At 45.6% G+C, this 16,984-nt stretch overlaps 1 protein-coding gene across 1 annotated transcript in view; it reads right to left on the bottom strand.

Moving 5' to 3' along the window:
- The window catches only part of SLC35F1 (solute carrier family 35 member F1), a 226,561-nt gene extending 210,326 nt beyond the window's left edge, over window positions 1–16,235 (bottom strand). Inside the window, exon 1 of the mRNA XM_063389877.1 lies at window positions 15,893–16,235. Within this exon, the coding sequence (XP_063245947.1) occupies window positions 15,893–16,095 (203 nt within the window). The 5' untranslated portion in view covers window positions 16,096–16,235. The remainder of the gene's footprint in view (window positions 1–15,892) is intronic.
- Window positions 16,236–16,984: the final 749 nt, after the last annotated feature.

Here is a 16,984-nt window from a genome sequence, read left to right as displayed (position 1 = left end):
ACAGGATCAATTTGGGAAGCAGGACTAACAGAGAAATGCTTCCAGAAAACTATCTATGTCAGTACAAACTCGTGACCATTCCCAAGGTGCCCAAATTGGTGAATATTTTGCTTTTAAGGAATTATTTTGATAACTGAAGTTATGGGACTGCAGATCAGAGGCACAGTTTTGGGAAAGCTTGTGCGTGGCTGCTGGCTCCAGGAAGAAGGAGGTCAGGGAATGGCAACAAGCCTCCAAGATCACATCAGCCAAATAAAAAAGAGCTATTCACACTGTACTATAGGAGAATACTATAATACATCACTTGCCATCACAGAAAGGGAGACAAACCAGTTCAGTGGCCGCTGATTTTGGCCACCACTGACTGGACTATTTTTCTAGTCAGCCACAGCAAAGAAGTTACTGCACACCTTGGCAGAGAGGCAGAAATGAGTCACAAAGCACACAGGAGCGCTGCTGCACACCAGATATAATGATCTGTAGACCTGCTGGACATGTGCCTCCTCTTTTATTTGCTGTGAAAAAAACTGTTTCATGGATAAGGCTCCCCTTCCACTTTCTAGCAACTGGGAAACACAGAGTATGCTTATACTAAGGTTTTTCACAAATGCCTATCCTCACTCAACTCAGGCTTGGCTATAAATAAATAAATTTAACCTGTAACAAAGAAGACTACTGTCAGTTTAGGGCTGCATCACACCTCCACCATCAGCTTCAACAGCAAGTACTTACAAGTCTAACAGCAACATCTTTCCCCCAGCCCCATTCATAATCACACTACCTCATATCTGGCAACCTTCTTTTTCCTCTCTCAGTACACACACTACTTCTCCCCTACCTGAGGGAGGAATTGGCTACAACTGATTGTTTACCAGCTGTCAATGGCCAACAGGTCTCACATGTGTTATTTCCTCAACACTAAGACCATCAGCAGTAAGGTTTGTAACAAGAAGGCAGGATGAAGCTGAGGACATCGGCAATAAGTAGTTAGCTCAGACATGGTATTACAATACAGATGAACCAAGTAAAAAGCTTGAGACCATAGAAAGATGTACTTTCCCTTCCTTCTTTCCAGTTTCTTTTACCTCCCATCCCTGTTTTGCTCACCTCCTCTGCCCTTGCTTTTCTCTGCTCCCTGCTCACAGCCTCCTTCCTTTCATCATCAGTCCAGGCACTAGTTTAATCAAAAGCTAGCTAAAAACCCAGCTACAACAGCAGCCTCTTTCAGCTGCGTTAATGATCTGTGATTTTAGTGATCTGCCTGTGACAGAAACCAGACCTGGCTCAGCAAAAGCAGAAGGAGCAATTTGGCCAGGAGCAGGGAAGAGAGAGAAGTGCAACCTCCTTTTGGCAGTTCATGATACTCTGTTAAGAACAAATTCATTGCTCAGCCTTAGATCATCTTACCTAGCTCTGAAAAATGACTGAGAACTTGAATCTTCACATGAGGTAACTTGTGACCCTCTCTTAATAATTTCTAGGTATCAATGAAGGAGTGATGGATTTGGAAATGGTTTCTTCCCTCCATCACTCTTTCTGGCTTTTTTAACAGTCTCCTACTAAACCAAATCAATATGTGCATGCATGTGCTTTATTCTTATAGTGCACATATTCACATTGTAAGTATTTCAAATAATAGGCAAGATGCAAATCTCAGAAACTGCTACAAGCTTGTCTCTAGCACATTCTTGGCTCCCTCCCTTTTGTCAGCTGTTTCACACACTACATGATGAGCTGTAGCCAAGATCAACTCTTCACCAAATGACTGCTCTCTGCTGCCATACACATCTCCAATGAAATCAGTGTAACTTGTCTTTGGAGGCAGGAAGAAGGGTTAGCTCACATTACACACCTTCCAAGCTCTGTGATGGCAACACCTTTTGTGTCTGGGTACCATGGCCTGTGGGATCATCTCCAGTGTCAGGACAATTTCAGCTACCCCAGACTCCACTTACCCCAGCCTCATAGTCCACATGTGTGTAGCCACATGATAAACTACACTGGAGATAAGATCCATCTGGAAACACAAACCAAAAACAGCAGAAACTTTTTCCCTTTTTTTTTCCCCATTTTTTCCCCTCTGAATCTGTTGGAGTCCAGGATATTCCTCTGGCCGCCCTGGAGGATTTGAAGACTGTACAGGAGGGTCTGGGATCTGTACAGGGGGGTCAGTTAGACCCACACAGATCCCAGGAGGACACTGATTCTGATTGCTGTCCATGGGAGTGAACACTCACATGCAGGAAGAATCACAAATCCTAAGAATTTAGAATAAGTAGTGGATGGTTTATTATAGAATATAAATATAGAAATTAGGATTCTTAGTATACGGGGCTGAAGAGGCAAGATAGAGGAATTGGGGAGTGGCCCCTGTCCTCCTAGTTCTTGCTCTTGTCCCCCATCTTGTGCTGAGTTGGGTTTTAGAGATTGGTTTAGAGTAGAACTGACATGTTAGTAAAGGTAGTAGGTATTGGTAAAATTTTGTAAATAAAAAATACGTCTCGGACAGTGGTTGGGTCAAGGGGACTGTACATAAGGTGTGGGGCTCTCTGATCCGCCCCAGTCCAGCTGCGTGTCTTGCTTTGCTGGGGACGCCTTGCAAAGCTGGATAAGAACTGATAGATAATTAAGAATAAACAGCTTGATAATACGAACTGCTGGACTCAACTTGTCGCCTCTGGCTTTAGTGTGAAACACCCAGGGCAAAGAGAAGACTGAAAACCTTATTACCTCTGGGAACAGCAACCCAGGGGAAACTCCCAGGGAACAGCAACCTTGGGAGAACCCTTATTACCTTGGGGGTTAGCAACCCCAAGGAGAATCTCAGGGAAACAGCAGCCCTGAGATGAATCAAACCACCAACCTGTTTTTCGATGGTACTGTGCAAACAGTTCCACCAGTAAAACAAAGGGGGAAGAAGCTGGGGACAGGGTCAAGAATAAGAACAAGAAGACAGAGGTGGAGCAAAGAGTTCTTCTGCCACCTGCCAGAGCCTCATTCCGCAGCCCCAAATTCACCTGACACTGCTTTCACAGTCCCAGGCCACTTCAGGTGCTCTTGGGAAACCTCTTCTATTTTGAGAAAAGGTACCTCAGGAAAGATGCTTTTGAAAAGTTGTCTGTGCCTCATCTCCCAATGCCTACATGTATTGCACACATTAATCATTTTGTTTCTTGGCAAAGTTTGCCCATAAAGTTTCAGAGAAGCACTATAGTAACTGCAAACCAGATGCTTCTGAGTACTACGCTCTGGTTTATAGCACTATGTAGAATTTTACAAGCATTAACTAATCAACAACTCTTCCAGGTAGTTAAGTTTAATTGTCCCCATTTTACAGGTGCTGAACCAAACCCAGCGAGGTTGAAAGATTCACCCAGGGCCAAAAAACCCAATTGGTGCTCAATTCTGGACTGTAAATCAGAAGCTACTGTGTGTAACTTCTCTCCAAGTCCTTTAAAACACAGTGTTTTCCCTCATTTGCTGCTGCAATACAGCTTCTCCTGAAAACAAAACAGGCAAAAGCCTACCCCTCCCTGTCCTGCACTGCACAACGTTGGTAAAGCTGCATTTCGTCCACCAGCTGCCCTGTAACTTTTAGTCTTGCACAGTTAGGATGACACAAATCACCCTGCTCTGGCTTTGGTCCCAAACCCCACAGCTGGGTCAGGCAGACAGTATTCATGGGGCAACTCACCCCTTTTTTAATTCTGATGCCCACTTCTGCATCATAACTTATATATGATATTTCTGGGGGTGATTTTTTTGCCCCTGAGTTTCCCTTTATCACCTGGCTTATCCTTTTGTGCATGCTGTATTTCATTTATCAGGCTTGAGCTTTTCAATGCCCAGTAACTGCAGTGGTGCACAAGCAGCAGCTACAGCAGCAACAGTTAAATATAAGCCAAAAATTGGTCAGAGGAGCAGCATACTCAGTGAATACAGCAACTTTTACTGGAAAACAAGAAAGAAAGACTGACTGGAGAAGAGTGAGATTTACAGTTTCACCTGACAGACCACTGGATGAAACATGATCTCTGTGTGTATGGAGCTGCTGGAGATTTCTCCACATAAATGTCTGGTGAGCTGCTTAGAATTGCATATAAAGGTTGGGCTGAGACCAAACAATCTCTGCAGTTCTCTTTCTGAGAGTTACAGAGCATTTCTGGTCCATCCAAAGGAAGGAAGGGCATTATCCCCACGCACCACTGGAGCTGTGATGGGAATAGAAATGCCAGTGTTAGGAGTGTCTGAAGACTTGTCTTTCCCTGCCATAAGTGCTGTTCACCAGTCTTTAATTGCAGGAGAGCAGATCAAACAGCTTTCTTACCCCATATTTCTTCTGCACCCCACTTCTTTTACTTCCCACCATGAGCTTTCAACAGCTCAAGCTCTGGAGGGAAGTGAATGAGCTCCACATCAGCTACCTATTTCAGCTGGTCTTTGCAACTGCTCCTCAGCCAAACACTGCTGCTTCTGAAAGATAAATGCACGCATGGCTGCTGCTCAAAGGAAAACATGCAAATACACCACATTTGGCAGGCAGCTCAGTATAAGTTACATTTGTACCTTTGTTCCCCCTCCTGCTTTGGGCCAGCCACACAGAACAGCAGCCAAAATGCATCTCAAAGATTAGGTCTGGTCTCAGAGCCCTAATTTTGCACACCTAAGTTACTGCTAGACCCAATGACTGGAGTATGATCATGACTCATTTGAAGCATTTTGTTCCAACAAGTGCCACATAAATGGAAAAAATAATCATTACAGGACAAAGAAGAAAGACAAATTTAAAATTGTTGGAGTGTAATGCTTCACAATAAATGGCAACTAAATACTCTTGAGTGTAACCATGTTTTGGATGTTAGTAAGAACATTCATAAATGAGAACAGAAATTGGTATTGATTCTGTGGGCTCATGTCTCAATACATCTATAGGTTGTAATGTAGAGATAAATCTAATAAATTAATCTAGCTGAGTAATAATAAGTTCCATTAACACAGTAATGCATACCAAATCAATATGTATGGACAATTTCAGACATCAAATTTAACAGAAATTCTTATACAAGTTAGAATGTGCTAGAATTTATTTATTTATAATGGGAAGTTGATTTTAGGTGACTAAAGGATGTCACATGCTTACACACAGTCACAGACAGAATTTTTCAAATTAATTACTAGGAATTACTTGGTGTCTTAAACTCAAGTAACCTCTCTAGCAGGAACAGGAACAACTCTGAATCCCAGAGATTTTGCTTGGTTAATATAAATACAACATAACTCTTGTAACAATGTAATTTCTGGCAACCGTTCAATCACCATCATGGCACTGCATCTTACCTTGAGCACTCAAGGTAAGATGGACTTAATACCTCAGTCCTTGAGTGTATTTCTGCTATTGCACAGTTGTTCTGTTGTCACCATTATGTTTAAATGAGAGAAAACTTGGAATTTTCCTTTTCAGTGCCAGTAAGAGGTGCCTTCACACATGCATGATAACCACCACACCACCTCGCCCCTGTGCTTCTAGATTAAATCCTCCACACGTTCTGGAATCTACTGAATGTCTTTGAAGACATGATTCTCCCACCACAGACTGGGCCCAAAAAGAAACCCCTTAAGCATACTGTCAAAAAAATGCTGGTGAGGACCAGCAAAAAGCAAAGCAGCTTTGGCAGAAGAATGACAGGAGGCAGCAATAGAAGAAGGTCTCCAGGGCTGTCTCCAGGCAGCAATGGAACAAGGTCTCCAGCACCACCACAGGTGCTGTGTGCTCTGGGACAAGCTGGACAGCACTTCTGCAAATGCTGAAAATCCTTTTTCTACAAAGTGTCCCACTAAGCACATCAGGTACCTGACAGCAGAGGTCAGGTATCAAAATCTGACTGGAAGGTACCTGTACATGTCCGGTGGGTTATGCAGGAAAAGGAGTGTCCTGGGGTGACTTTATGATGCTGAACTGTATTCCCATTCATCTGTTTGGCCCAGAAATAAGTTTTGTGCCTTTAAAACTAGACCTGAGAGGGAAGGAGGGGAGAAGGAAAAGCCGTGGAATTTTTCGTGGCTGTATTAAAAAAACACAGAGATAAGAGCTTCAGCTCTCTGTCGGTGCGTGTTGTCTGCAGCACTGACAGTGGGAGAGAGCTCTCCTTTACATTTAGTTAGTTTTTTTAGCTAGCTCAGGCAGAGAAGTTCCCCAGACTGCAGCTTTTTCTTTTCCTGGAACTGTTCAAACCTGCTCTGGACTGAAAACCTAGAAAAAACACCGGGAGCTCATGCCTATGGCCCAGGATGCTGCATTCCTACACTGGAGGGATTGAGGGACAGTTCAGTGAGCTGAGGAACACCCACAGACAACTCTCTCTGAACTACAGAAGGACTTTCTGAATTTGCCATCTCTTTGGAACAGCAAGAGGTTTTATTGTTTAATATTATTCTTTTTTTATGCATGTGAATACTTTGCTTGTTAAAGAAACAGTTTTTTCCACTTTTCTCCAAGGAGGTTTATCCCCCAAACAAGCGAGGGGAAGGGCTGCTGAATTTTGTCCTTTAGGGAATCATCCCTTTGGAAGTTCCCTTACAAATTTGTCCCAAACCAGGACAAGGAGGCACTTCAGTTGATCATTACTTATATTTGGGTGATGGCTTTTTCTCCACTATATGAGATGAAGCTTGGAAGCCTAAGGATACTTAATCCTCATACTCAGCCTGATGAAAATTATATCTACAACGTTGAAGTTTTACTTCCTTTGAGTACCAATCCCATACCCATTAAAATATTTTCCAGCTCCCTGCTCAACTCTTCCCATCCTACTTGCTATTTTCTGTCCTTCTCACTTTCAGCCTATCCAGGACAATCCCTACAGACCTCAATATACTGACAGCAGGGAGTTAAAAAAAACCCCATATTCAAAAGCATTTCATGTCTGTAGTAGCAGCAGCAGCAGAGAGAAAAGGAAAGCATGAACAGGAAAGAAACCCTTAGTTTCATTACAGCACTCAGCTTCAAGTAAGAAGAGATTTTGGAAGGCAAATGGCTGAGATCAGACTGTAGAAGCCACCAGAAACACAGAGCTGTTTAAACTCCAGAAAATGCCAGGGCTTAAAGTAATCACAAGGTAATTAATTCAATTTAATAAGTATTTTCTACCATTTGTCTCACCATCATAAGGCAAAGAAAACCCCAAAAGATCCATGCAGAATAATACTGCACCCTGGGAAAGCCACAGAGGCACCTGGGTAGACAAAGACTGAAATCCTGGTAAAAACCAGAAAGCGTCAGACAGGGTACAGCTTATGCCTTACTCCTCCTTGGAGCATTTGGCCCCTACCTTTCAGTGACTCCTTTCAGGCCTCCTCTTGAAGAGTTAGATATCCACCTCCTCTCTTCAAAAAAAGGAGAGAGAATTTCCTCCGCTTCTACCTTACAGCCACCACTCGTATTCAGCCCAGCCCAGCACCCTCAAACTCCCTCCTCCCCTGAAAAGCTCTGAGATAGCCACCTTAAGGCTACATTAAGGATCAGAATTTTAGTTATTAGGCTGGAGAGATCCAGGAATGGAGCTGTGGAGCTCTCTTCTGCTTCAGAGGTGATTAAGAGGTATCAGAGCAGGAGCACATTCTGGCATCTCCCTCCCACAATGTCAATGGCTTCTTCTCTATTTCACTACAGAGGGGGGAAAGATTTACACCCCTCTTAACTCATATTCCATTTCCACCAAATGAAAAGCAGAAAAAGCCAACCCCCATCAAAAAACACTTGGCAGATGAGAAAACTAATGAGAATAAATGTGGCACAGAAGACAGCACCCTTTTAAAATCAGTGCAGCCGAATTACATACAGTAATTCTGTACAGCTTCTGGACACAGACACAACAGCTCCTTTCACAAATGAACACCAAAGAGGACTAAGTAAACTAATGGCCATCACTATAAATGTTTCAAATGTTGTTTTCATTCCATTATCAGCTAATACCAGCTAACAGGTTAAAATTAACACTAGGGTTATGGTCTTGCTATTGGACATAAATTACTTAATTCATCTGTACCAGAGATGCAGTAATCTGTTTCAAGCATAGCATGCTTTTGTAGATTAACACTTTGAAGCCTGAAATGCCTTGGAAGATGAGCTGGGGGGCAGGGGAAAAAGCGCCTTCTAGTTGTAAACTTTTAATTTTCAAAATTTCTCATGTTTTGCATAAAGACAAAACCGTAACTTTTTGAGGTTCTTCATCCCAAGGGAACCTCACAGCCTTCAGGGATGCAGCAAAGCAGAGTTAAACTTGGTCTCCTACATAAGCACTCCCATCACTTACCATGAAGTCTTACTTGCTTTTTAACCAAAAAAATCTAGTCTGGACATAAGAAACCTTACTAAACATGCAGTCTTGAGAAAGACCAATCATTCTTGACATGGTCATCTACATTTGCTGTTAGGAAAAAAAAAGTTATAGCAAAAGAGAATATTCACTATCCAGCTCCGAAGTTCCTACAGGTTGCACAGGTCAGACCTATCTGAAGGTGGAGTGAGACCTCTCATATTACATGGAGAACAGGCAGTGTAAGGAAGCAAAGGTGACCACCACACCAAAGGGAATCTGAAATTATGGACTGAAGTTACTGGATCAGAACAAACAGAAGACTGACTTAATAAGCGTCCCTATTTTCCACTGTGGAGCCTGCATAGCATTATTTGTGGACAGACCTTTCTGGCGGGATCAAGGGTCACCCACCTCCTCTAGGAAATTATTTGGTCATCCCTGTGTGCCATAGCACACCCCAAAAAGCCGGCACACTCCTTGCAGATGTACAGCACAGTGTTGCTGTATGAGTGCGCTCACCCAGGCCAGGCTGGGCGGATGCTCCCTCCTGCACTGAGGAAAAGGTGATGCATGGGAGTCAAACCTGCTACCTCAACCCTTTGGTGTCTCTGAGAAAAATTACTGAGAGTGAATATACAGTGAAGAAATGTTTTCTTAAATCATGAAAGAAACCAAGTCAGAGAAAGCTGATAGACAACTTCAAAACTTGAAGTGTTTTCAGTAAAAATCTCAGCTAGATGGATGCCAGACACAAATAAACACAGACAGGTAGAGTAGGCAGTTCACAACATGAATCTCAGAATCACCAACACTTACACACTTTACAGTCATAGCAATTTATGAGTCCCCATACAGCTGTTCTTGCAACAGGTGATTTCAGCTGAATTTGAGCTCAGCTCAAGCCTTTGAGCATGAGACTTCTGCTGTTGTTGGGCTTGAGGGCTGATTTTCTGTAGTTTTTAATGTCAAGCTTCTTCAGCAACTTCTTTTTCCTAAACTTTCCTGGTAATTAGCCCTAATCAGTATTCTAGTGCTAATCTGGAAGTCTATCTGCTGACTTAAAGGAAGGGAACACCTCACTAATAGCCCCAGTGTTTCCCTCTGCCTGCAGAAACAAGCCCGATAAGGACAGAGACTCCAGCCATCTCCAAAGAGACAGAGCCACAAAGAGCCCTTCTGATCGCTGCTGGCATCTGGCCTTCCCCTCATTAGCACATTAAAGCTGCTCTGTCCATCCCATAAGAGCCACTCTGTCCATTCCTCCCGCTTTCTCTATGGAGCCATTTATGGTGCTGCTCCTTTGAACCCCCCCTAGTTCAAGAGGCAGTAACCCCTTCCCAAAGCCCACAGCACAGCCAGTGTCAAAAATTCCACTTACAGTCAGGCACCCAGTAAGCAGCGGCATTTTGAATGTCATAGGTAGACAGCAGACACCCACATATTCTGCCCTGCCCAATTGCCCCTCCTAGGGAAAGTCTTTTCCCACTCAGCACAGGGACTGTCGGGTTTGGATTACAGCGCACTTACGATATCACATCACTTCAAATAATTCCTGCTTCAGAACAGGACCAGCAAGGCTCGTATCTCCTAAATAATTCTCAGGAGCAAAAACAAGGCAAGAGGGACAAAGCTTCCCAATCCTGGCTTCTAAACCTGTTAGGAAATGATGCTCAGACACTTTGAAACCAAACTTGGACAGATTTCCAGTATATGCTACATCAAAAACATGCTTTCTGCACTTTAGCTGATCTTTGCTCTTGAATCAAAGCATTTTGAGCATACTATGGCATGCCGATGAATAAGTGTGCACTCACTGAAATAAGTTGTTTGGAGAAGAGGAAGAGAATCTTTTTCTCCCGTTTTACAGGTATTTCCCTAATGAGCCCTAACCTAACACAGCTAATTTGCAGAGGCTGTTTGCTTACAAAATGGTGATTACAAGTAAACTAATGAGAAAAGGAAAGAATGGACAATTTTTCATCATTTCTTTATCCTCTGCCAGGATGCTTTCCTACGGGCAGGTATGACCTTCCCACTTCCTCAACCAAAAAGAATAATACTAACAGGCTCAAGAAAGCCAACCTAGTTGCTTTATCTATGCTCTGATCTCATTTTCTTTGACTTACTTCAGAATGGTATGAATATTTTTACCTAAAAGGAGAACTGTGGCTATCTGAATTGAGCTCAGGCTCATTTTTCTACAGTCATTGTTATTCTGGGTGTACTTTGAGGAGCTATATGTACTTTTTAAGAATAAAAATCCCAAAGGAAGCAAATTCTTTTGTTTTGAAGAAGAAAGCAAAGCAACTGAAGGTCATGAATACTCACTCCTTTTTTGGATTCAGAAATGGTATGTTTGATCCTTGACTTGCTTTTCATTAAGGAAAAATGCCATAAATTATTTGGTTTGTTTGCCACTCTGATCAGTGAACTGAAAGACATTTTTGCTTTGGGGCAATGAAACACATCATCTCAATTTTATTATTATTCAGCTCAAAGTTCTTTTTAGCACATAAAATCCCTGTGTCTGACTTATTATGCAGGTACATGTTATTAGAGAAAAAAAAACCCCACATTTGTTATAGCTTTTGATACTTGCAGTGCCATTTAAACAGCTCCCATCTCTGAAGAGTTAGTAGGTTTGACACATGGTTCAAGTTCAAAGTTAGTCAACTAGTGGGCCAAACTCTTCCTCAACTCGGGTATCAGCGAGGAATTGGGCCTGTAACACACTAAAAAATCAAAAGTTTTACTCAGACTGAACCCAAACAGACAAGCTTTCTTTCAAAAATAATTTAAATTGCTTTTCTTCAAATAATTTTGTTCAATACATCACTACCTAATTTAATGAATTATACTTATTAGAAACATCTTTTTCCTCCTTTTCCTAAGACAGGAATTAGACCATGGACTAGCTTTATGTATAAGGCTGAAATTTATTTGACAAAGTAAATAGGTGAGCAAATAAGCAGAGAAAGTCATGCTGCTCCACAGAGAACTTTTGCAATTCACTAGTGCAGAGAACGTAACTACAAAGCTATTTAAAAGATGAGATGGGACTGAATGGCTGAAATAACTCTTATTCCGTTTTCTGATTCAAGTTGAGTATGTCTCCAATATTCTGATACAATTTTTAGAAAACTTCTGAGAAATACGAAGTGTCATTCAGCAACTGCCAGCAAGAAAAAGCCCATGCAGAAAACCTTGAAACACCAAGATAAGGCACAGCCAGACTTTATAACTCGTATTCCTCGAGGAAGCACTGAAAGATGAAGTGGGTAAACCCAGAAAAATGCATGTGCCATCCAGCTTTCTAAAAAAGTCTTTGTCAAGGAAAGCCATATAATAGCAGTGCCTTAGACATTTCTCTGGAGACCTGAGTTCATTGACACAGCTATGGTATTTTTTGTTTCCAGGAATAATCTCATTTACTTAGCTAAAACAACTTTGTCATAGTATCTAAAGATAGTAACTTATTTTGCTTGCAGAAACTTCATTTTCCCTTCCTGTTCTGCTGCCCAGGACTACAGAGATTAATGCCCCTGTATAAACAGGTATCTCATTTGTTGGCTTTCATTTAGAGACAATTTGCAAGAATCCCCCAAAGAGATTATTTGGCAACCTGCTCCCCCTGTGTTTCAGCAATGTTTATTGTCTGTCCCGTTCCTTTTAAGAGGTGATAAACCAGAGACATCAATCTGTAAATTAGTTCAAAAGGTTTCAGGGGCCACAGGAGAATCTGCCAGGTGAGTCTCTGCCCTTCAGATCACCCAAGAAGTGCAAGAAAGGGAGACAAGCTGCCTCTTGTGCTGGAATAGAGCCAGATGGAGTGAGCTGGGACCCACCCACAGATATATGAAATATTTTGGCTTCACAGAAGTTTGGGGAAGGAAGCAACCAAGTAGCCATCATTATTCTTGCTCTTCTTTGCAACACAGCAGGGCACAGTCAGTCAGGGACACGTGCTCAGCAAATGTCACAGGGAAGGTACTAGGCAGGGCCCTGCAGGTGGGATTTATGGACCATGGGCATGAGACACAGCTCCAGGAACATATCTGCAGCACAACATTACCCCCTAATGCAACAGCAGCTCAAAGCCATCCTCTCACAACTCAGAACCATAGAATCATTAAGGTTGGAAAAGACCTCCAGGGTCCTGGAGTCCAACAATTAACCCAGCACCAGCAGGTCCACCATTAAACCACATCCCTAAGCACCACAACTGCTTCAAGGGTAACAGCAAATTTGACCGTGTTGCAGCAGGTCCTGTTCACCATCACTGGAAGCCCAAAATTTATACACAAACTATTCCAGTAAATCCCATAATTGCACTGAGCATTCCAGTCCTTTCTAATTCTAACCATTCACTTTTGTGTTTTAATTTCTTTCTGCTTTCTTGTTATGGACTTTTTTTCCGAATGCAGTGTTTGCTGTGATCACTGAAATAGACTTCTACAGGCAATCAGCTCTGCTTTCAGTGTGTTCTCTCTCAAATACCTGCAGGGGTTGTTCCAGTGTTTCTCTACTACCTTGGGATCTACTGAGTGAACAGAGAGGAGAGGTTGGAAGGTGAAGTTAAAATAAGCTTCCATAGCTTGTAAAACAATTTTACTTTGTTTTAATTGTTTAATTTTAATTCCTGAATTGCCATGGAAAGCAATTCAGGAATCTGCAAGTTCATGGATAACAGAACTACTACAAAGAAAGTAAGAAAGAAACAATGGTCAGTTTCTGCCAGTGTCTATGTCCTTTCTCCTGATGTCTTCTTTCCTGTTTGATCACACCGGAGTCTGTCCTTTCCCTGGGCACAGACTTCTTAGCAGGGCTTCTTGTGACAGGACAAGAGTTTTAAATTATAAGATTAGATATAAGGAAGAAATTCTTTATGATGAGGTTGGTGAAACTCTGAAACAGGTTGCCCAGAAATGTGGTAGATGCCTCATCCCTGGAAACAATCAGGGTCAGGCTGGATGTGAATCTGAACAACCTGATCTAGTTGAAGATGTTCCTGCTGATGGCAGCAGGAGCTGGATTCGGTGACCTTTAAAGGTCCCTCCAACCCAAACAATTCTATGATTCCATCAACCATAAGCAGTTTTCTGGCAGCCCCAGTTTTGTCAACATTTTTATTTTGATGTATGCCTGAAGATCCCCTACTTTGTGTAGCAGAAAACAGAAGCACAATGAATCAGTCAGGTACCTTCCACTAATGGGGCTCAAGTAAATGGTGCACACAAAGTGTAGATAGCACAGAGAAAGTGTTACCCTATTCTGGAAGAAAAACAATTGGAAAAGCCAATGTTTGGTTTTTGGGGTTTCCTGCTTCTTTAGAGATATGGCATACATATTTCTTTCACACAGACTATTGTTTCCATAGAGGATGAAAATATAAACATTGTGTCAGAATTAATTTCACTGTACCAACAGAAATACTGATGAAAGCTGTGATGTTACATGGAGACATCAGTTTCCATGTAAAGTAGAAGGAAACTTTAGGAAATCTAACTTTTGAAAAATTTCCATTGATACACAATGTGGGACTAGCTAAGAATTAGAACATCTCAGTAACATGTATTCTCCTTCTCCATAAACCACATAAATTTGTAAAAATTTCATTTCGTGTTTGAGGAGGAGATAAGAACACAATCACGAGAAAGCGACTGACTCCCATTCCTTAGGCTGCTCTTCTGGGCTATGGGATATCTCATTTCTAGGTTCAAGTTTATGAATCACAACAGATTTGAACTTTGGTCACCAGAGCAAATTTCTGCCCTTCTCCCCATTGAAATAAATAAATAAATAAATAAATAAATCCACACAACCTGGGTATTCTCATTTCAATCATACAATCACATACAAAGAACAACAAATATTGATTTGATATTTTATCTACAGCTCAGTCATATACACAAATAAGTATGGTAACTGTTTAAACCGTATGAATTAATCCAACACCTCCTAGCCATGAAGACTGTGGTCAGTTTGATGACTCCCCAGAGGCCATTATTAACAGCCTTGCACAGGAGTGCCTATTGCTTTTGTATCTGATCTCTTCACCACATCTTCATATTTCTCTTGGTGCCCCTGGGAAAACATCTTTTCTCTAGTGTCTTGTTTCAGGACTGACACACACCTCAGGATGACCAAGCAGAAGGAGGGCAGGATTTGCAAGCACAGGACGCCTAAGATGACACGGGCTGTCGGGTTGAGGAATTGACTCAATCTTACAATACAGAGTGTTGCAAAATGCATGTGTACAAGAAAATGTGTAACTGATTTGAAGCACCTCTTACTTGTTTCAACTTCTTTTCCTTGTCATGCTCAAACAACAAAAGATAAGTATTTGTCACTGAAGCTTTGGGGAATCCTCCTGGAATGGCAACAGTTAATTAACTGCGTGTAATAGGGATGTTCTGAGAGCGAATAGCTTCAGGTATTTTTAACAATGTAACACTTGTTGGATTGCAATTTTTTCATATTTAAAAGCTTCATCTTCAAGCCTAATACACCCATTTAGAATAGCTGGGTTCAGCAGCTCGTCCATGTCACATGAATCTGAAACTAAAGCCGGGACAATGAGGCCAAGGCTGGTACGCACCATCCCACTGCTGCAACTGCTCTGTTTAGCACGTAGGAGTCATTAGGCAGAAGTGATAGCTCCAGCTGGCTTTTCAGACAGGAGCTCCTCCTGGAGAACAGCAACCAGTTACGCACTGGATGGACTCTGCTTTGTGGTAAAACCCTCTGCCCTAATCAAATGCAGTGCAAAAGAAACAACCGGCAGACAGGCCAGCGTAAAGGATTAACTAAGATGGTTCCAGCGTTTTCTTGTGCCTTCGGTGAAAATCTACTCCGAGTACCTTGCAGTTTTCTCATCTTTGCACTGACCACTCTGAGCCACACGCAGGGGCGAAGACGGCGGCTCGCCTCTCGCCAGCAGCCCCAGCGTGCTGCTCCGAGGGCACAGGAGCTGCTCGGAACCGGGCAGCGCTCCCGCACGACGTAACCCGGCACCCCGGAACATCGGGCCGCTCCCGGCCGCTGCTGGCGGCCCCCGGCCGGGAGCCCCCGGGGCCGCCCCTTCCCCGCCGCCCGCTCTCCAACTTCGGCCGGGCTGCGGCAGCGGGGATGTCTGCTCCCTCCTCCCGCGCCCCGAGCCTCTCCGTGACGGGCCAGGAAAGCCGGACCGGCGGGAGGCGCGGGGGCTCCGCTGCGGAGGCTGTGCCTGTGGACACGGCAGGTGCGACCGGCAGCGGCAGCGGCAGCGGCGGGGAGGCGCGGGCTGGCGGCTCACGCCGCCGCCTCGGAGGCAACAATGGGCCGTCGCTCCCTGCCCGCCCGGGGCTTCTGTGGGAAAGGCGCTGCCAGCCCAGCTTAGCCCGACCCAGCCGAGCCGAACCGAGCCGAGCCCAGCCAGCCGCCCCGCCGCCGCCTTCGTGCCCCTCTGCTCCACCCCTCCGAGCGGGCCGGGCCGGGTCGGGGCCCCTTCGACGGCGGCCCTGGGGACCTGCGCGCCCCAGGGCGAGCGGCACCGTGCCGTGCAGCCAGAGCCCCGCTCCATCCCCTGGCCTCACCTGTTCAGCACTTTCCTGATCCTCTGGCGCACGCTGGAGGAGGGCGCGGAGATGCCGCTCCTGCCGCCGCCACTGCCGCCCTCCGCCGGCAGGTTCTCGATGGTGGCCACGACATGGCTGGGCTGCGGCGGGTGGTGCGGCGGCGGCGGCGGCTGCGGCGGCGAGGGGTGGCGGTGGTGGCGGTGGCGCTCGGGGGAGAGCATCGCGGCGGGGCTGCGCCTCAGCGGAGAGCGGGGCGCATCCCGGCGGGAGGGCGGCGGGCGCTGCTGCCGCCGGCGCTGGCTCCCTCGGCTTCCGGGCAGCGCCAGACCCTCGCCCGCTCCTCCCTCACTGGGCTGCCATGCAGCGAGGGGCGGGATGCTGCCGCCGCCGCCAGCGAGTGCCGCTCACGGCCGACGAAGTGGCAGCAGTTTGGCGACCCTCCTCCTCCTCCTCCCACACCCCCCGCGCCCAGCCGGTGCCTCCCCCCGGCGGAGCCGCCGCCGCTGCGCCGCCTCGCTCCCCTTTGTTCCCGCTCGCCGCCGCCCGGCGCTCCCCTGGCGCACGGCTGCTGCCGCGGCACGGCGCGGAGCCCCCCGGAGCCCCCCGAGCCCGGCGTGCCGGCGGCGGAGCCCTGCGCGCCGCGGTGCCGCCGGCCCAGCGCGCCCGGGGCCGCCAGGGGGAGCCCGCGGCGGCGGCAGCGCCCCCGCGCCCCGCGGGGCCACCGCGCCCGGACCCCGGGGCAGCGCGGCCGGGCTCGGCCCGCCGGGGCCGGGCTCGGCCCGCCGGGGCCCGCCCGCCCCGAGAGCTCTGCCGGCGCCCAGCTGAGCTCCGCGTCGGCCGGGCCCCGAACTTTGTCGCGTTAAATGCTCATCGGTTTTCTTTGGGGTGTTTAGTTGTCTTTTTGGGGTGGGTTGGGGGGGGTGGGGAGAGTGTTAAGTTGTCTCTTTGGGTTGGGGATGCTCACAGCTGGGCGGCAGGGCACTTCCTCCGCGGGCCGGTGCTGCGTGAACACCCGGGAGCTGCCGTACACTTGTCTTCTGAAACACGGCACGGCCGATGTCGTCTTCAGCCAACCGGGAAAAGTGTAAAGGAAAAAATCGCTTCTGAACA

Source organism: Prinia subflava, chromosome 2 (genome assembly GCF_021018805.1).
Source record: "Prinia subflava isolate CZ2003 ecotype Zambia chromosome 2, Cam_Psub_1.2, whole genome shotgun sequence".
Classification (NCBI taxonomy): domain Eukaryota; kingdom Metazoa; phylum Chordata; class Aves; order Passeriformes; family Cisticolidae; genus Prinia; species Prinia subflava.
The sequence above is the reverse complement of the archived record's forward strand: the minus strand, read 5'-3'. Positions and strand labels throughout refer to the sequence as shown.